Genomic DNA, 22,187 nt, shown 5'->3' with positions numbered 1-22,187 from the left:
AATCCTAATTAACCTGACTATCTCATTGGCCAGAAGCAGGCCCACACTTCTTATTGAAATCCTGATAGGTTTATGTTGGTTAAAATTATTTTCATTTTTAAATATTGTATTGGTCTTTCATTGTTATTGTTGTTATTTTGCACTACAAATAAGATATGTGCAGTGTGCATAGGAATTTGTTCATTTTTTTTTTTCAAATGATAATTCGGCCCCTCAACAGTCTGAAGGATTGTGGACCGGCCCTCGGCTTTAAAAGTTTGAGGACCCCTGCTCTTATCTATCTACCTGGTCGCCTGGGTCCGACCACATACCTACCTGTTTGTCATCTTTCTATGTCACCTATCTATATATCCATCCATTGTCTATCTACCTACCATCCATCTACCTACCTATGTATCTAAACTGTTATCTATCCACTTCTCTGTCCATTAACTTTTTATGTCATCCATCTATCCATCCATCAATCATCAATCTCGCTTTCCCTCTCCCTCTCTCCCATATATATATCTATATATATAAAAGGGTAATGAAATTTCGGCCTAGGACAAAACAACAAAACTACACATCCCAGAAACACTAAACTTGGCAACACAACCCCTCATCCATGCCTCTACGTTCATACAACAAAAAGAAAAATAAAGTCCTAATTAGAGGGAGAGGAATAATTGTTTTTATCCAATTGCTGCCAGTTAGAAGGCTAAGCACCGCCCACTTGGTCTTCTAGCAACCTACTCAGCCCAACAGATGGCCACCCAGCCTCTCAATAATAATAATAATAATAATAATAATAATAATAATAATAATAATAATAATAAATAATACAATCCTAAGGTTAGCAGATACCCCTAAGGATCATCCAGTTCAACTTCCTTATATCATGCAGGAGGACACAATCCAACCACTCCTCACAGATGGCCATCCAATATCTGCACAATAATTATACACATCGAATCATAGCATCAGACAGTTAGGAGATACCCCTAAAGGCCATCCAGTCCAACCCAATTCTGCCATGCAGGACACAAGCCAAGCACTCCCAACAGACGGCCACCCAGCCTCTCAATACTACTACTACTACTACTACTACTACTACTAATAATAATAATAATAACAACAACATCATCATACCATCCTAAGGTTTGGAGTGACCCCTAAGGATCATCCAGGTCAACTTCCTTCTACCACGCAGGAGGACACAATCCAAGCACTCCTGACAGATGGCCATCCAGCCTCAACAAATTCTCACTAACACCACCAGACAACGCCACAGCAACGCGTTGCTGGGCACAGCTAGTGTATGTGTATGTATGTATGTATACACACATACATACACTAGCTGTGCCCGGCCACGCGTTGATGTGGCAAAGTGGTGGTGGTATTGGTTAAAAATTGTTGTGTAATTTTTATTTGACATTATTTTTAAAAAATTAATTTTATTGTAAGTTATCTTTTTATTTATTATATTTTATTTTCTTGTATAATTTTTAGTTATTTTTTTTGTTATTATGGTATTTTATTGTATTAATTTTTTAGTGTTTTTTTATTATTTTTATTGGGTTGCTAGGAGACCAAGTTGGAGGAGCTTAGCCTTCTAACTGGCAGCAACTGGATAAAAACAATTATTCCTCTCCCTCTAATTAGGACTTTATTTTTCTTTTCTTTTTGTTGTATCAACCTAGAGGCGTGGATGATGGGTTGTGTTGTCAAATTTCGAGGTTGGGGGGCCTGTAGTTTTGTTGTTTTGTGGGTCGCCGTGATGCCATCACTCTTTTATATATATATATATAGAGAGAGAGAGAGAGAGAGAAATCTCCATCTATATCAGGCATGGGCAAACTCCGTCTCTCCAGGTGTTTTGGATTACAATTCCCACGATTCCTAGGCTGTTATAGGTTGCCCACCTATAGCTATCATCAAACTATCTATAAACTTTTTACAATTAGGAATTGGCGTTTATAACCTGGGAACACAAATCACAGTGTGTTATGCATGGATTTGATGGACAGGGATTTCTCCGTCTTCTGCTGCAAACCTAACGCCGACAGCATCTTCCAGGAATCTCCCCGTCCTCCTACCATCCCCGGACGGGCTTCCACGTCTCGACCACGTGCCCCTCGCTGTGGACGTAGTAAAGCGGGTGCATTGCAGCCGTGGCACAGGCCTGCCGGGGACACAAGGAAAGTCACCAAAAATGAACCCTGGGCTTATGCACATTATACTTTATGGGTTACAACTGGTCCAAAACTAAAGCAACATGGCCAAGTTTTATTCGAAACATTCCGCTGTCGGGCAAGTCTAAATATATAGGGGATTCTGGGGACTGTAGTCCAAGCTATGTCCCAGAAATGCGAGAGATATGCCTCATATCTATACACTCCACTTGAGGATACCATTAGCCACAGATGCAGATGAAACATCAGGAGAGAATGCTGCTGGAACATGGCCATACAGTCTGAAACCCCACAGCAACTGAGGACTCTTATCACTTAGTCTACCTCTCAAAGTACTAGAGAAGACAGAGTCCCCTTCAAAGCTTGAGGAAGTTGGAGCTTTGTTTGCACTAGAGCTCCCAGAATAAATAAACATAAACAAACATAATAATGCATAAGCATGCCCTAACCCAGGCATGGGCTGTTAGGAATGGTGTGGATGTTGCCATTAGCAAGCTTGAATTAGCATTTGAGTTGCCAGCCATGGGGTTTGCAAAGTCAAACTTCATGGCTTCGATGCCTCCAGGCAACAACAGCCAGGTGACCTCTATGCAGATACCTTCAAATGATTGACTTTACAAACTTCATGGCTACTCAATGCTATTCAAGCTTGCTAATTGCAACATTGACACTTGCTTTAAGCAGACAATGGTTCTTTCTCCCACCCTGGACATTATTCCAGAGGTATACATACACTCCACTTGCTACCTCTATGCAGATACCCTCACTGATTGACTTTGCAAACTTTACAACTTTACAACATCCATACTTGCTTCAAACAGACAAGTGTTCTTTCTCCCACCCTAGGAATCATTCTACATACAGACACTCCACTTGCTACCTCGATGCAGATACCCTCACTGACTGACTTTGCAAACTTCATGGCTACTCAATGCTATTCAAGCTTGCTAATTACAACATTTACACATGCTTTACAAGTGTTCTTTCTCCCACCCTGGACATTATTCCACAGAGATATACACACACACACACACACACACACACTCTCCACTTGCTACCTGGATGCAGATACCCTCACTGATTGACTTTGCAAACTTCATGGCTATTCAATAGTATTCAAGCCTGTTAATTACAACATCCATACTTGCTTCAAACAGACAAGTGTTCTTTCTCCCACCCTGGGAATCATTCTACATACAGACACTCCACTTGCTACCTCGATGCAGATACCCTCACTGACTGACTTTGCAAACTTCATGGCTACTCAATGCTATTCAAGCTTGCTAATTACAACATTTACACATGCTTTACAAGTGTTCTTTCTCCCACCCTGGACATTATTCCACAGAGATATATATACACACACACACACACACACACACACACATTCCACTTGCTACCTGGATGCAGGTACCCTCACTGATTGACTTTGCAAACTTCATGGCTACTCAATGCTATTGAAGCTTGCTAATTACAACATTTACACATGCTTTACAAGTGTTCTTTCTCCCACCCTGGACATTATTCCACAGAGATATATACACACACACACACACACACACACACACACACACATTCCACTTGCTACCTGGATGCAGATATCCTCACTGATTGACTTTGCAAACTTCATGGCTACTCAATAATATTCAAGCTTGCTAATTGCAACATTTACACATGCTTTACAAGTGTTTTTGCTCCCACCCTGGACATTATTCCACATATATTACATACATACATACACTCCACTTGCTACCTCGATGCAGATGCCCTCACTGATTGTCTTTGCAAACTTGTACACACACACTAGCTTTGCCCGGCCACGCGTTGCTGTGGCTTCTGCTTTCAGAGTGTTGCTCTTTATTTACTGTCCTGATTTTAGAGATTATATTGTTCTGTATTATTATATCACAGTAATTATTACATATTATATTTATAATCTTATATTATCTGCTTAGGACTGGATTATAGCTGTATAAAATGCACACTGAAGTGGATTATATGGCAGCGTGGAGTCAAGATAATTCAGTTCAAAGCAGATAATATAAGATTATAAATGGGTTATATGGCTGTGTGGAAGGGCTTTGAGTCTACACTGCCATATTATCCAATGCAAATCTGATAATCTGTATTTTATAGGCAGTGGGGAAGAGGCCTAAGTGAGGCCTAACTCTGCCTGTCCCCTGGGCTGAGTGGGTTGCTAGGAGACCAAGTGGGCAGAGCTTAGCCTTCTAACTGGCAGCAATTGGATAAAAACAATTATTCCTCTCCCTCTAATTAGGACTTTATTTTTCTTTTCTTTTTGTTATATGAACGTAGAGGCATGGATGAGGGGTTGTGCTGCCAAGTTTCTGGGATGTGCAGTTTTGTTGTTTTGTTTTGCAACATTTACCCTTGCTTTAAGTAGGCAAGTACTCTTTCTCCCACCCTGGACATTATTCCATAGGTGTGTGTGTGTGTAAATATATATACACTCCACTTGCTACCTGGATGCAGATACCCTCACTGACTGACTTTGCAAACTTCATGGCTACTCAATAGTATTCAAGCTTGCTAATTGCAACATTTACCCTTGCTTTAAGTAGGCAAGTACTCTTTCTCCCACCCTGGACATTATTCCACAGGTGTGTGTGTGTAAATATATATGCACTCCACTTACTACCTCTATGCAGATGCCCTCACTGACTGACTTTGCAAACTTCATGGCTACTCAATAGTATTCAAGCTTGCTAATTGCAACATTTACCCTTGCTTTAAGTAGGCAAGTACTCTTTCTCCCACCCTGGACATTATTCCACAGGTGTGTGTGTGTAAATATATATACACTCCACTTAGTACCTCTATGCAGATGCCCTCACTGACTGACTTTGCAAACTTCATGGCTACTCAATAGTATTCAAGCTTGCTAATTGCAACATTTACCCTTGCTTTAAGTAGGCAAGTACTCTTTCTCCCACCCTGGACATTATTCCACAGGTGTGTGTGTGTAAATATATATACACTCTCCACTTACTACCTCTATGCAGATGCCCTCACTGACTGACTTTGCAAACTTCATGGCTACTCAATAGTATTCAAGCTTGCTAATTGCAACATTTACCCTTGCTTTAAGTAGGCAAGTACTCTTTCTCCCACCCTGGACATTATCCCACAGGTGTGTGTGTGTAAATATATATACACTCCACTTACTACCTCTATGCAGATGCCCTCACTGACTGACTTTGCAAACTTCATGGCTACTCAATAGTATTCAAGCTTGCTAATTGCAACATTTACCCTTGCTTTAAGTAGGCAAGTACTCTTTCTCCCACCCTGGACATTATTCCACAGGTGTGTGTGTGTGTAAATATATACACTCTCCACTTACTACCTCTATGCAGATGCCCTCACTGAATGACTTTGCAAACTTCATGGCTACTCAATAGTATTCAAGCTTGCTAATTGCAACATCCACACTTATTTCAACATGATAAGAATCCTACTCACATGATAAGGAATGAGGCGGAGGAGGCTTCCCCGGGGAAATTGGGCGAAATCCAGCTTCCCGTCCATGCTTTCGACCCTCCCGTGCTCCTGGGTCATGCCCACCAACCTGCAAAGGAAGGGAAGACATTACGAGGAAAATGTTGTAGCAGGTTCAGGGCAACAACACGGAGAAGCAAAACTAAAACTCCAGTATAGATTCCTATGGATGCAGCCTGGAATCGTATTGGCTTTTGAAGCTGCAGCATCACATTCTTGGCTCATGTTCCATTCGTGACTTACTAAGAACCCTTTCACATGTCGACTTAACTATACTGTTATCAGAGCAGGCTCCCAGATCCGTCATTCCTTCGATTTTTATCCTGATGTGCATGCGTGCTGTGTTGTTATGTACATGTAAATAATAATAATAATAATAATAATAATAATAATAATAATAATAATAATAATAAGGTAATGCCAGGTGAGGTCTGACCATTGTATGCTTTCAAGTGAGGCTTTACCAAAGCAGAACAAAGTTAGACAATTACTTTCCTTGATCTGGACATGATAATCATATTGACGCAGTCTAGAATCATATTGGCCTTTTGGGCTGCAGCATCACACTGCTGGCTCACATTAACTAAGACTTAAATCCCTTTTTCATGGACTTGCTTTGAAGCCAAGTGTCACTTGTTTGTCTATCTGTGCCTTTCACTCATCTTCTATAAGATGCAACCTAGGATCATGTTGGCCTTTTGAGCTGCAGCATCACACTGCTGGCTCACGTTCACTAAGACTCCTGAAATCTCTTTCCCATGGACTTGTTTTGAAGCCAAGTGTCACTTGTTGTCTATCTGTGCCTTTCACTCATCTTCTATAAGATGCAACCTAGATCGTGTTGGCCTTTTGAGCTGCAGCATCACACTGCTGGCTCACATTCACTAAGACTTAAATCTCTTTTCATTGGATTTGCTTTGAAGCCAAGTGTCACTTGTTTGTCTGTCTGTGCCTTTCACTCATCTTCTATAAGATGCAACCTAGGATCGTATTGGCCTTTTGAGCTGCAGCATCATACTGCTGGCTCATGTTCACTAAGACTCCTTAAATCTCTTTCCCATGGACTTGCTTTGAAGTCAAGTGTCACTTGTTTGTCTATCTGTGCCTTTCACTCATCTTCGATAGATTGCAGCTTAGAATCGTGTTGGCCTTCTGAGCTGCAGCATCACACTGCTGGCTCACGTTCACTAAGACTCCTTAAATCTCTTTCCCATGGACTTGCTTTGAAGCCAAGTGTCACTTGTTTGTCTATCTGTGCCTTTCACTCATCTTCTATAAGATGCAACCTAGGATCGTATTGGCCTTTTGAGCTGCAGCATCACACTGCTGGCTCACGTTCACTAAGACACCTTAAATCTCTTTCCCATGGACTTGCTTTGAAGCCAAGTGTCACTTGTTTGTCTATCTGTGCCTTTCACTCATCTTCGATAGATTGCAGTTTGGAATCGTGTTGGCCTTTTGAGCTGCAGCATCACACTGCTGGCTCACGTTCACTAAGACTCCTTAAATCTCTTTCCCATGGACTTGCTTTGAAGCCAAGTGTCACTTGTTTGTCTATCTGTGCCTTTCACTGATCTTCTATAAGATGCAGCTGAGAATCGTATTGGCCTTTTGAGCTGCAGCATTACAACCTTGGCTGTACTGTAAGTTCGTTTCTCTCTGCTGGATTACGGGTGGCTTACTTGAGCTCCGGGTGTCCGTCCACGATGGCGTACCCGGTGGGCAGCTGGCCCAGGCTGTGGAGACTCAGGCCGGTCCACCCGCAGTCCACCAGCAGCTGGTTGCGGTCTGGGTAATGGCCGATGACCCTGGTCAAGACCCGGACGGCAATATCCTCTAGTTGGCAAGACCCAATCATCATCTGCTGCACATCTGAAAGGGACAGAAAGAGACCCATTTGAGTTCCAACAAGAAGGAAATCCGCTCCGGTTTTCAGTCTGAACTTTAAAAGATTCCTCCCAAATGGGGCTCGGAACCTCAAGACACACATCTACTTTTAAAAGTCCGGACTATAACCCGCAGCGGACACACCACCCCCATGGTCAATGGAATCTGTGCAATGAATGACACCGCTTTGACAGCCATGGCTCAGTGCTATGCAGTCCTGGGATTTGTAGTTCTCCGAGGTCTTTTAGCTTTCCCTGGGTGCATCTAAACTATGAAATGAATGCAATCTGATATCATTTTGACAGTTGTTGCTTAGTGCTATGGGGGATCCTGGGATTTGTAGTTTTCCAATGTCTTCAGCTTTCTCTGGGTTTATCTACACCAGGGGTCCTCAAACTTTTGAAGCAGAGGGCCGGTCCACAATCCTTCAGACCAGAGGTCCCCAAACTAAGGCCCGGGGGCCAGATGCGGCCCTCCAAAGTCATTTGCGTGGCCCCCGCCCTCAGTTTTATAATATAATATTTTTATATCAGTTTTAATAATATAATATATTGTATATACATATAATATTGATAATAATATTATGTTATACAATATAATACTAATAATAATACCATATAATAATATTAATTATATGTTATATATTACATATTATATAATAGTATAGTGGTATAGTTCAATATAGTAATATATAATGCCAATATTGTGCTATGCTAATAATATAATATATTGTATGTACATACAGCTGCTCTGAGTCCCCTTCTGGGTGAGAAGGGTGGGATATAAATGTAGTAAATAAATGTAGTAAATACATTAATTTTAGACTTGGGCTCGGTCAAAGTCTGAAATGACTTGAAGGCACACAACAACAACAATCCTAATTAACTTGACGATCTCATTGGCCAGTAGCAGGCCCACACTTTCCATTGAAATCCTGATAGGTTTATGTTGGTTAAAATTGTTTTCATTTTTAAATATTGTATTTTTTCGTTGTTGTTGTTGTTGCACTACAAATAAGATATGTGCAGTATGCTTAGGAATTTGATTGTATTTTTTTTTTCAAATGATAATTTGGCCCCTCAACAGTCTGAAGGATTGTAGACCGGCCGTCTGCTTAAAAAGTTTGGGGAACCCTGCTTCAGACTGTTGAGGGGCCGAATTATCATTTGAAAAAAAAAATACGAACAAATTCCTATGCACACTGCACATAACTTATTTGTAGTGCAAAACAACAACAATAACAATGAAAGACCAATACAATATTCAAAAATGAAAATAATTTAAACCAACATAAACCTATCAGGATTTCAATAGGAAGTGTGGGCCTGCTTCTGGCCAATGAGATAGTTAGGTTAATTAGGATTGTTGTTGTTGTGTGCCTTCAAGTCATTTCAGAATTTGGGCGAGCCTAAGTCCAAAATTATTTATTTATTCATTTACTGCATTTATTTACTACATTTATATCCCACCCTTCTCAACCCGAAGGGAACTCAGAGCAGCTATATGTACATACAATCTATATATATAAAAGAGTAATGGCATCAGGGCAGCGGACAAAACAACAAAACTACAGGCCCCCCAACCTCGAAATTTGACAACACAACCCATCATCCACGCCTCTAGGTTGATACAACAAAAAGAAAAGAAAAATAAAGTCCTAATTAGAGAGAGAGGAATAATTGCTTTTATCCAATTGCTGCCAGTTAGAAGGCTAAGCTCCTCCAACTTGGTCTCCTAGCAACCCAATAAAAAATAATAAAAAACACTAAAAATTGATACAATAAGATACTATAATAACAGAAAATAACTAAAAATAATACGAGAAAATAATAAAATATAATAAATAAAAATATAACTTACAATAAAATTAATTAAAAAATGCAAATATCGTCAACTAAAAATTACACAACAATTTTTAACCAATACCACCACCACTTTGCCACAGCAACGCGTGGCCGGGCACAGCTAGTATATTATATTATTAGCATAGCACAATATTAGCATTATATATTACTATATTGAACTATACCACTATACTGTAATATTATATGTAATATATAACATATAATTAATATTATTATATGGTATTATTTTAGTATTATATTGTATAAAATGATAATATTATTATCAATATCATATGTATATATAATATATTATATTATTAAAACTGATATAAAAATATATTATAAATGAGGGCGGGGGCCAGGTAAATGACCTTGGAGGGCCGCATCCGGCCCCCGGGCCTTAGTTTGGGGACCCCTGATCTACACTATGGGATGAATGCAATCTGGCATCGCATTTTGACAGCCATGGCTCAGTGCTATAGGAATCCTGGGAGTTGTAGTTTCCTAAGTTCTTCAGTCTTCTGTGTCAAGGAGGGCTAGTTATCTCGTAAGTTGCAACTCCCACAATTCCATAGCACTGAATGCAATTATTCACCACTTTGACAGCCATGACTCAGTGCTATGGGGATCCTGGGAGTTGTAGTTTCCCAAGGTCTTTGGCTTTCTGTGTCAAGGAGGGCTGGTTGTTTCATAAGCTGCAACTCACACAATTCCATAGCACTGAATGCAATTATTCACCACTTTGACAGCCATGGCTCAGTGCTATGGGGATCCTGGGAGTTGTAGTTTCCTAAGTTCTTCAGTCTTCTGTGTCAAGGAGGGCTAGTTATCTCGTAAGTTGCAACTCCCACAATTCCATAGCACTGAATGCAATTACACATCTGACAGCCATGGCTCAGTGCTACGGGATCCTGGGAGTTGTAGTTTCCCAAGGTCTTCGGCTTTCTGTGTCAAGGAGGGCTGGTTGTTTCATAAGCTGCAACTCACACAATTCCATAGCACTGAATGCAATTATTCACCACTTTGACAGCCATGACTCAGTGCTATGGGGATCCTGGGAGTTGTAGTTTCCCAAGGTCTTTGGCTTTCTGTCTCAAGGAGGGCTGGTTGTTTCATAAGCTGCAACTCCCACAATTCCATACCACTGAACCACTACATTAATCTTACAATGTAGATTAATAGCTGTCAAACTGCATTAACTCTATGGCGTAGACATGCCCCGTGTAAAACTAGAACTTCCCAGGAGTTCCATAGCATGAAGCCATGGCTGTTAAATGTGATGCCAAACTGCATTAACTCCACACTAGATGCACCCACAGGCTCTGTTGTCTAGAAACGTGATGTATCCGCTGCGGTTTCTAGTCCGAACTTTAAAGAAGCTGTATGCTGAAACTTCTTTGGGAGTAAATAGAGAAAACTCTTTGAAAGTTCAACATGCAAAGGGGGAAATGTAAACGAAACTGCAGGTATGGGTTCTGTGTTTATGGGTTGGGGTCCTTACCATAGAAGATATAGTTTCCAGGGTGAACTTCGGTGAGTTTGGCCATTTCGGGCACGGGGTGGCTGCAGGAAGGAGTGGAGCCGATGCTGCTCACGTCACACGCCACGCCGGCCTCCTTCAGCCTTTGCGGAAAATAATAATAATATTATTATTATTATATAACTAGCTTTGCCCAGCCACGCGTTGCTGTGGCTTATGCTTTCAGAGTGTTGATCTTTATTTACTGTCCTGATTTTAGAGATTATATTGTTCTGTATTATTATATCACAGTAATTATTACATATTATATTTATAATCTTATATTATCTGCTTAGGACTGGATTATATGTTAGCCGCCCCGAGTCCCCATTGGGGAGATGGTGGCGGGGTATAAATAAAGTTTTATTATTATTATTGACACAACGATGTTGTATGACACAGCAAACAAGATAGACATGCTGGATTTCGTTTCACAAAACCACAAGTCGAACACTTCCCAAGTGTCTAGGACTGTGTGATGTATTTTCAGATGATGCGTGCAGATCCCAGCAGGGTGGCCTTTTGCAGTTGGCAGATCGTAATTTTGTCAATGCCTATTGTTTCCAAGTGCCGGCTGAGATCTTTTGGCACGGCACCCAGTGTGCCAGAGTCTTTATTATTATTATTATTATTATTGACACAACGATGTTGTATGACACAGCAAACAAGATAGATATGCTGGGTTTCGTTTCACAAAACCACAAGTCGAACACTTCCCAAGCGTCTAGGACTGTGTGATGTATTTTCGGATGATGCGTGCAGATCCCAGCAGGGTGGCCTTTTGCAGTTGGCAGATCGTAATTTTGTCAATGTCTATTGTTTCCAAATGCCGGCTGAGATCTTTTGGCACAGCACCCAGTGTGCCCATCACCACCGGGACCACCTGCACTGGTTTCTGCCAGAGTCTTTGAAGTTCAATCTTGAGGTCCTGATAGCGGCTGAGTTTTTCCTGTTGTTTTTCATCAATCCAACTGTCACCTGGGATGGCGACATCAATGATCCAAACCTTGTTCTTTTCCACAACTGTGATGTCTGGTGTGTTGTGTTCCAGAACTTTGTCAGTCTGGATTCGGAAGTCCCACAGTATCTTTGCGTGCTCATTTTCCAATACTTTTGCAGGTTTGTGATCCCACCAGTTCTTTGCTGCTGGCAGGTGGTACTTGATTATTATATTATTATTATTATTATTATTATTATTATTATTATTATTATTATTATTATTATATGAGGGCCCCTTCTTCATGGCTGTATAAAATGCACACTGAAGTGGATTATATGGCAGTGTGGAGTCCAGATAATCCAAAGCAGATAATATAAGATTATAAATGGGTTATATAGCTGTGTGGAAGGGCCTTGAGTCTACACTGCCATATAATCCAGTGCAAATTAGATAATCTGTGGAAGAGGCCGAGGCCTAAGTCTGCCTGTCCCCTGGGCTGAGTTGGTTGCTAGGAGACCAAGTGGGCAGAGATTAGTCCTCTAACTGGCAGCAATTGGATAAAAACAATTATTCCTTTCCCTCTAATTAGGACTTTATTTTTCTTTTCTTTTTGTTGTATCAACCTAGAGGCATGGATGATGGGTTGTGTTGTCAAATTTCGAGGTTGGGGGGCCTGTAGTTTTGTTGTTTTGTTGGTCGCCGTGATGCCATCACTCATTTATATATATAGATATCAACATAAGCCAAGAGTGTGGTGCTGCGGCGAAAAAGGCCAATGCGATTCTAGGCACAATCAATACAAGTATAGTGTCTCGGCTGATTGAAGTCATAGTCCTACTCTAACCTGCTGTGAGTGTTATAGGAAGAGGAAAAACTCCCCACCGAAAGACAGCTTGAAGGGATATTTTCGGAGGCCTAATAACATAAAACAGATGCCGTTGTGTCTTGCAAAGCCATTGGAAAAAAGTTGGAAAAAGTTATTTACGGCCGGGCTTGCTTGTCTCTCTGCCTGGGCTCGGCTGATGTTCTCCAGACCCAGAGACGAAACCTACGGCCAGGACTGTCTGGGAATCTTTCCTCCATGACGCAGAATTAATCCAGTTTGGCCCCAATGCGGTGGACGCTGGGAGTTGTAGTTCACCCAGGCCCCAGCATTCTCTGGCATTCCACAGCATGGAGTCCTTGCAGCCCAAGCGGTGCCAAACTGCATCCATTCTACAGTGCAGATGCACACGGAGATCAAAGCGGGAGGTTGCAAACATCAAGGCTAGAGCTTGTCTATCTATATCTCGCTCTATCATTGATTTGGCATCTGTCATCTACCTAGGTACTATTTACCTCTTATCTACCTACCTACCTACCTATCATCATCTAATTATCTATCAAACTATTATCTACCTACCTATATCTATCTGTCATCTATCAATCTCTCTCTCACCTGTATCATCAAACTATCTATTGCAGGGGTCCCCAAACTAAGGCCCGGGGGCCGGATGCGGCCCTCCAAGGTCATTTACCTGGCCCCCGCCCTCATTTATAATATAATATTTTTATATCAGTTTTAATAATATAATATATTGTATATACATGTAATATTGATAAGAATATTATCATTCTATACAATATAATACTAACAATAATACCATATAATAATATTAATTATATGTTATATATTACATATAATATTACAGTATAGTGGTATAGTTCGATATAGTATAATGCTAATACTGTGCTATGCTAATAATATAATATATTGTATGTACATACGGCTGCTCTGAGTTCCCTTTGGGGTGAGAAGGGTGGGATATAAATGTAGTAAATAAATGTAGTGGATGAATAAATAAATAATTTTGGACTTAGGCTCGCGCAAAGTCTGAAATGACTTGAAGACACAACAACAACAACAACAACAATCCTAATTAACCTGACTATCTCATTGGCCAGAAGCAGGCCCACACTTCCTATTGAAATCCTAATAGGTTTATGTTGATTAAAATTATTTTCATTAGTCATTTACCTGGCCCCCGCCCTCAGTTTTATAATATAATATATTGTATATACATATAATATTGATAATAATATAATAATGTAATACAACGTAACACTAATAATAATACCATACAATAGTATTTATTATATATTACTAATAATATTACAGTGTAGTGGTATAGTTCAATATAGTAATATATAATGCTAATAGTGTGCTATGCTAACAATATAAAATATTGTATGTACATATAATTTGTAAGCCACTCTGAGTCACCTTTGGTGTTAGAAGGGTGTGATACAAATGTAGTAAATAAATATAGTAAATAAATAAATAAATTTTAGACTTAGGCTCGCCCAAAGTCTGAAATGACTTGAAGGCACATAACAACAACAACAATCCTAATTAACTTGACTATCTCATTGGCCATAAGCAGGCCCACACTTCCCATTGGAATCCTGATAAATGTATGCTGGTTAAAATTGTTTTTATTTTAAAATATTGTATTGCTCTTTTATTGTTATTTCATTCTTCTTGTTGTTGTTGTTTTTGCACTACAAATAAGACATGTATCATGTGCATCAGAATTTGTTTGTATTTTTTTCAAATGATAATTTGGCCCCTCAACAGTTTGAAGGATTGTGGACTGGCCCTCCGCTTAAAAAGTTTGGGGACCCCTGATCTAGATGGTCTTTGAGGGTCCCTTTCCTTATTGATGGTCTTCTGATGGCCTGATGAGATCATCTAGATGGCCTTTGAGGGTCCCTTTCCTTATTGATAGTCTTATGAGACCATTAGATGATCTTTAGAGGTCTCTTTCCTTACCAATGGTCTTATGAGATCATCTAGATCAGGGGTCCCCAAACTAAGGCTCATGGGCTGGATGTGGCCTTCCAAGGTCATTGACCTGGCCCCTGTCCTTAGGGTTGACCTAAGTCTGAAACGACTTGAAGGCACACAACAACAGCAATCCTACTTGACTATCTCATTGGTCAAAAGCAGGCCCACAGTTCCCATTGAAATCCTGATAGCTTTATGTTGGTTAAAATTGTTTTTATTTTAAAATATTGTATTGCTCTTTTATTGTTATTTCATTGTTCTTGTTGTTGTTGTTTTTGCACTACAAATAAGACATGTATCATGTGCATCAGAATTTGTTTGTATTTTTTTCAAATGATAATTTGGCCCATCAACAGTTTGAAGGATTGTGGACTGGCCCTCTGCTTAAAAAGTTTGGGGACCCCTGCTCTACTGCATCTATTTTTCTATCTATCTCTATGGATCTACCTATCCATCCATCCATCTCAGGGCTTTGGAATGCACAGCCTTTGGGGTCTCTTGCGACTCTAAGACCCTAAGCTGCCAATCATCTTGGAATGGCATTTATGGCTCATCCTAATGCAGGTCTTTGTGCTCCTCTTTTCCTTCCTTCCATCCTTCCTTCCTTCCTTCCTTCCTTCCTTCCTTCCTTCCTTCCTTCCTTCCTTCCTTCCTTCCTTCCTTCCTTCCTGTCCCTTGTTTGCTGGCCAGACTCTTAAAAAACGGGGTTGTTGTATGTCTTTCAGGCTGTGTGGCCATGTTCCAGAAGCATTCTCTCCTGACGTTTCGCCCACATCTATGGCAGGCATCCTCAGAGGTTGTGAGGTATGGAGAAAACTAAGCAAAGAGGTTAATATATATCTGTGGAAAGTCTAGGGTGAGAGAGGTCAGTGTGAATGTTGTGTAGTTAATCACTTTAATTAGCATTGAAAAGCTTATCTGCTGTCTTCTTCCTGCCTCTGGGGCATCCTTTGTTTAGAGTCGTTAACTGCCCTTGGTTGATTCATGTCTGGAACTCCTCTGTTTTCAGAGTATTGCTTTTTATTTACTGTTCTGATTTTTGAGTTTTTTAATACTGGTAGCCAGATTTTGTTCATTTTCATGGTTTCTTCCTTTCTGTTGAAGTTGTCCACATGCTTGTGGATTTCAATGGCTTCTCTGTGTTGTCTGACATGATAGTTGTTAGAATGGTCCAGCATTTTTGTGTTCTCAAATAGTATTCTGTGTCCAGGCTGGTTCATCAAATGCTCTGCTATGGCTGATTTCTCTGGTTGAGTGAGTCTACAGTGCCTTTCATGTTCTTTGACTCTTGTTTGGGCAATGCTGCGTGTGGTGGTCCCTATGTAGACTTGTCCACAGCTGCATGGTATCCGGTAGACTCCTGCAGAAGAGAGAGGATCCCTCTTGTCCTTCGCTGACCGTAGCATTTGTTGGATTTTCTTCGTGGGTCTGTAGATAGTTTGTAGGTTGTGCTTCTTCATCAGCTTCCCTATGCGGTCAGTAGTTCCCTTGATGTCTGGTAAGAACCCCTTTCCTCTGGGTGGATCTTTGTCTTGACTCTCCTGGCTTGTTCTTGGCCTTGCAGCTCTTCTGATGTCCATGGTGGAGTCTCCATTGGCCTGTAGAGCCCAGTTTAGGTGGTTTCATTCACCTTGGAGGAGGTGAGGTTCGCAGATTCTTTGTGCACGGTCTGTCAGGGCTTTGATTGTGCTCCTTTTTTGACTTGGGTGATGGTTGATGTTTTTATGAAGGTATCTATCTGTGTGTGTAGGTTTTCTGTAAACTGTGTGGCCCAATTGTTGATTGGGTTTGCGGATGACCAGAACATCTAGAAATGGCAGTTTTCCTTCCTTTTCTTTTTCCATGGTGAATTGGATGTTTGGGTGGATGCTGTTAAGAAAACGCCTTCTCTCCTGGGTGTGAACAGGGGAGGGACAGACCTTTGTGGCCGCATGAAAAACATGCAAATAAAAAGGGGAGTGGGTGGGAAAAGCCTTGCATCCGGGCCTGCGGGCTTGGCTTTGAAGAGGGGCTTCAAAGGCAACCGAGGGGCTCCTCACCTGAAGCCCTGGCCACATCACACCTTTGTCTTCCCACCAGGAAGCCGGGTCATAAAAGGTAGCCAGTAATTTTATTTTATGGCCTTTTGGAAACTGGACCAGCCGCTTAGAAGCAACTCTTGGAGTGATGACCCTGTAACACTAATGACTTCAAATAGTACAGAGAACTGATTTGTTTAACAATATGAGCTACTGTGCAATTTCCTGTAAATATATAGCCTGAAATATCTTTATAATTTTTTTGTAAACTTAAGTACTACTCATATTATCATTGGTCTTCTGAAAATACATTGGCATTTACCACTTGGATGCACTTCACTTAAAACTTGCTTTTTTCAGTTTTTACACTTGTTAGAAAACTTTACTGAAACATTGAGAACTGTTCAATAACCAAACCTTGTTAAGTAAAATAACTAACTTCACACTCTACTATCCAACAAATTTTAGACACAAATTCCAAATTTAGTTTACAGCACATTTACTAAACAGGTTACTGAAGGGTTCTAGAGATGGGCCATCCATGGAGGTACAACAGAATTAATTTTTATTTGAGAGAAGTGTGTTTTTAACATTGGAATAAAGATTGTGAAGCAGGAAAAAAAAAAGAAGCAACATTGATATAAGAGTTTTTTGAGAATGGGAAAAGGGACAGAGACAGGGTGGGATTTTTTTGCTGGTGCCTCTGGTCTTGATGCTTTGGAAAACAAACCGATAAAGGATCAATGGATTGGTTGGTCAAGAATAGGATGAAATCATTAAATATAATAATATTTATTTATTCAATTATTAGCGACATTTATATCCCACCCTTCTCAGGGAGGCTTACAAGTTATATATAAATAATAATAATAATAATAATAATTGGGTGCTGTGCCAAAAGATCTCAGCCGGCATTTGGAAACAATAGACATTGACAAAATCACAATCTGCCAATTGCAAAAGGCCACCCTACTGGGACCTGCGCGCATCATCCGAAAATACATCACACAGTCCTAGACACTTGGGAAGTGTTCGACTTGTGATTTTGTGAAACGAAATCCAGCATATCTATTCTGTTTGCTGTGTTATACAATAAATATATATATATATATATATATATATATATATATATATATATATATAATAGAAAATAGAGAAAGTATAGATGGAAACGAAGAGCGCGATCAAACCGTAATATATAATAATAATAATAATAATAATAATGGGAGAAATGTAGGACATTAATTAAATGAATGCCATGGGATTCTGGGATCTGTAGTTTAGTGAAGCACCATTTACCCTTTAGTTGAGAAAGTCCTGCAAAACTACAACTCCCATGGTCCCCTTGCCTTGAGGCATGGTAGTTCAAGTGGTGTCAAACTGCATTAAATTAATAAATATATTAATATGAATATAACGTATAGAGATCAGCTGTCGCAGTTTAAGATACAAGTGAAGACCTATCCCTTGCAGCAGCTATATAATATATTATATAGCAATATCATATTATATTATATAGATATAGATATATTATATAAAATAGATTATATAAAATATATTAATATATTATATAATATGGATTATTAATATTATAGGATATTAATACATAAATATAAGGTATTAATATTAATATAGTATATAGTAATGTATTCCATATAATCTATATAATATTATATATAATATAATATATTAATATATTATGTTAACATGTTATATAGTAATATAGAATATAGCAATATAGAATATAGTAATATATATATTATTAAATATAATACATTAATATTAATACATATTAATATTAATACATTACATACTCATGTATTATATATAATATAGATTATATCATTTATAATATAGATCATCAGTATATATAATAATTTAAATATAATATATATATAATCAAGAAATATATATATTACTATATAATGGAATTAATTATATATACGTTTTTAAGGTTTTTATAATGTGTTTTATCAATGTTATCAATGGATCTGTTTTGTTTTTATGATTGCATTTTGGGCATTGAATTTTGCCAATTTTTGTAAGCCGCCCTGAGTCCCCTCGGGTGAGAAGGACGGGGTATAAATGTTGTGTGTGTATATATATATATATATATATATATATATATATATATATATATCTAATTAAGAAATATATATATATTACTATATATTAATATATATAATTAAGAAATATATATATATATAATTAAGTAATAATATATTAGTAATATATATATGACTAATCTTGCAGAGTAGATGCACCTTTACTTTAGGAACTTGGTACTAAATGATGCTTTGGGTGGGTTGGGTCTATTTCCAAAGGTCTGCCATCTGGATCACACATCTAAGAAAAGGGCTCAGATTGCAAAGTAACTCAAAAAATAAAATACGTCTGCTTTGCATATGGATGATTAAAGGCCTGGGAAGGCACGGAGCCCCTCTTTCCCCCTTTCCTTTCTTAGACCCCAACTCAGTGCCACTTCCTGCCTGCAACTCATTTGACATCCCAAGAAACATCTGCACAGCATTTGCCCTGAAGCCTCCTCTTTTCCTGCAGATGCAAAGAAAAAGGAACTGCACATTTCTGCAAAAAAATCCACATTGAGAGCACTGAGGCTGAATTGCTGCTGCCCCCTAGTGTCCAGCCCTTGGTAATTACAACCGAAGAAAGTTTATTAACTTCAAAAACTTTTGTGTTCTGGAAAGCTTTCACGGCCAGAATCACTGGGTTGTTGTGAGTTTTGGGAAGTGAAGTGAAGTGAAGTTTTGGAGGTGTGGACAAATCGACAAAGGGAACACCAAAGGCAGCATGGCCCAAACACCAATCGACGAACACGAATCTGGCTACCAGTATATAAAAATTCCAAAATCAGGACAGTAAATAGAGAACAACATTGTTAAAACATTGGAATTCCAGACAGGAAACCATCAGGAGGGGGAAAACTCCAAAATCAGGACAGTAAATAAAGAACAACACTCTGAAAACACCAGAATTCCAGACAGGAAACAATCAGGGCCAGCTAACACTTCCCAACAAAGGATTCCTCCAGGCAGGAAGCAGCCAGGCTTTGAAGCTGCGAGGCCATTCAATGCTAATCAAGCTGGCCAATGGCAACATTCACAGTTGCCTCAAACAGACCAGATATATAAATCCCACTTGCCTAGTTTCCAACAGACCTCACCACCCCTGAGGGGTTTGCCTGCCATAGATGTGGGCAAAACGTCAGGAGAGAATGCTTCTGGAACTTGTTGTACGGTCTCCTATTGACAATTGAATGTTTTGCTAATGTTGGAAACCGCCCTGAGTCCTTTTGCGGAGACAGGGCGGTATATAAATAAAGTTTTATTTGTTTATTTATAGACTCACAGAGTTGGAGCAAGCCACAATGGCTATTCAATATTAATAACAACAGGGATAATATTAATAATAATAATAATGATTTTTAACGACTAAGAGATAAAATACACTAATGTGCATGCTAACAACTTCTCCAAGGGTGTACCTACACCAGGGGTCCCCAAACTAAGGCCCGGGGGCCGGATGCGGCCCTCCGAGGTCATTTACCTGGCCCCCGCCCTCAGTTTTATAATATAATATATTGTATATACATATAATATTGATAATAATATTATAATGAAATACAATATAACACTAATAATACCATATAATAATATTAATTATATGTTCTATATTACATATAATATTACTAATAATATTATAGTATAGTGGTATAGTTCAATATAGTAATATATAATGCTAATATTGTTCTTTGCTAATAATATAATATATTGTATGTACATATAATTTGTAAGCCACTCTGAGTCCCCTTTGGGGTGAGAAGGGTGTGATACAAATGTAGTAAATTAATGCAGTAAATAAATAAATAATAAATAAATTTTAGACTTAGGCTCGCCCAAAGTCTGAAATGACTTGAAGGCACACAACAACAACAACAACAATCCTAATTAACTTGACTATCTCATTGGCCAGAAGCAGGACCACACTTCCCATTGAAATCCTGATCAATGTATGTTGGTTAAAATTGTTTTTATTTTTAAATACTGTATTGTTCTTTCATTTTTCTTCTTGTTGTTGTTGTTTTTGCACTACAAATAAGACATGTGCAGTGTGCATCAGAATTTGTTTGTTTGTTTTTTTCAAATGATAATCTGGCCCCTCAACAGTCTGAAGGATTGTGGACCGGCCCTCAGCTTAAAAAGTTTGGGGACCCCTGACCTACACTGTTGAATTAATGCAGTTTGACACCACTTGAAGTGACATAGACCAATGCTATGGAATCATGGGAGTTGTAGTTCAGTGAGGAAGCAGCACTTGGAAAACTACAACTCCTAAGATTCTGTCATGGCAGTAAAAACGGTATCCGACTGCATTACTTCCTCAGTGCAGGTGCAAAGCAATATAGGAAGTAAGGCATATTATTATTCCATATTTTTATATATACTCACTTCTCCATGAACTGGAGGGTGAGCTGAGTAGTGGTCCGAGCGACCGACTGGATGTCGGGCACCCCGTTGCAGCCGTAGGAGTTCCCGCAATGGGCGTAGACCCCGGCCAGCTCCGTGGTGGCCCCTTCCGCAATGGCCTTGGCCAATTCCACCGCAGACGGGTCGTCGTGCTTCAAACCGGCTGCAAAGGAAGGAAGAAGAAAGGCTGAAGTTGACGGAAACACAATTTTAATACGGTCTTTTAATACCCTGGATTACATCGGAAAAATATGGCTTGGGCACCTCGATCTTCCGAGGCTTACAGAATCATATACAGTTGGAAGGGGACTCCAAAGATCATCTAGTCTAAACCCTTCGCCACGGCATGAATACCACGCAAAGGATATCTTTGCACAGTATTCCTGCAAAGATCATTATTGAGATCTGTAACGAATTTATAAAGACTGCCACCAATTTGTAAAGAATTTATAAAGACTAACACCAATTTGGAAAGATGCAGACCACCAAAGACGCAGGGAGATGCTTACTTTTACTTTAAAGGGTAGCGTAACTTGGTTTAGAATACAGTAGAGTCTCACTTATCCAATGTACTGGATTATCCAACGCATTTTTGTAGTCAATGTTTTCAATACATCGTGATATTTTGGTGCTAAATTCATAAATACAGTAATTACTACATAGCATTACTGTGTATTGAACTACTTTTTCTGTCAAATTTGTTGTATAACATGATGTTCTGGTGCTTAATTTGTAAAATCATAACCTAATTTAATGTTTAATAGGCTTTTCCTTAATCTCTCCTTATTATCCAACATATTCGCTTATCCAACGTTCTGCCGGCCCGTTTACGTTGGATAAGAGAGACTCTACTGTATATGCGACAGAGGCTTAGATGTTGGAAGAACAATAACAAGTTTATTCAGGAACAGAGCTTAGTGGTTACAATGTTGTTTCTCACTTAGAGGTATTCCTATTAATAGTTACAATACTAGA

At 39.3% G+C, this 22,187-nt stretch overlaps 1 protein-coding gene across 7 annotated transcripts in view; it reads right to left on the bottom strand.

The window, feature by feature from the left end:
• The window catches only part of LOC100555440 (D-serine dehydratase), a 459,449-nt gene that overhangs the window by 422,595 nt on the left and 14,667 nt on the right, over positions 1-22,187 (bottom strand). For 4 of the 7 annotated variants that reach the window (XM_062957789.1, XM_062957793.1, XM_062957795.1 and 1 more), the window contains exons 4-8: positions 21,195-21,375; positions 10,923-11,044; positions 7,373-7,562; positions 5,655-5,760; positions 1,338-2,161 (exon numbers count right to left, since the gene is read on the bottom strand). In XM_062957789.1, coding sequence (XP_062813859.1) covers positions 2,072-2,161; positions 5,655-5,760; positions 7,373-7,562; positions 10,923-11,044; positions 21,195-21,375 — 689 coding nt within the window. In that variant the 3' untranslated portion in view covers positions 1,338-2,071. Of the gene's footprint in view, positions 1-1,337; positions 2,162-5,654; positions 5,761-7,372; positions 7,563-10,922; positions 11,045-21,194; positions 21,376-22,187 lie in introns of those variants that run through there. The other 3 variants (XM_062957791.1, XM_062957790.1, XM_062957792.1) reach the window with 3 other exon arrangements.

This window comes from Anolis carolinensis, chromosome 6, assembly GCF_035594765.1.
Source record: "Anolis carolinensis isolate JA03-04 chromosome 6, rAnoCar3.1.pri, whole genome shotgun sequence".
Lineage (NCBI taxonomy): Eukaryota > Metazoa > Chordata > Lepidosauria > Squamata > Dactyloidae > Anolis > Anolis carolinensis.
The sequence above is the reverse complement of the archived record's forward strand: the minus strand, read 5'-3'. Positions and strand labels throughout refer to the sequence as shown.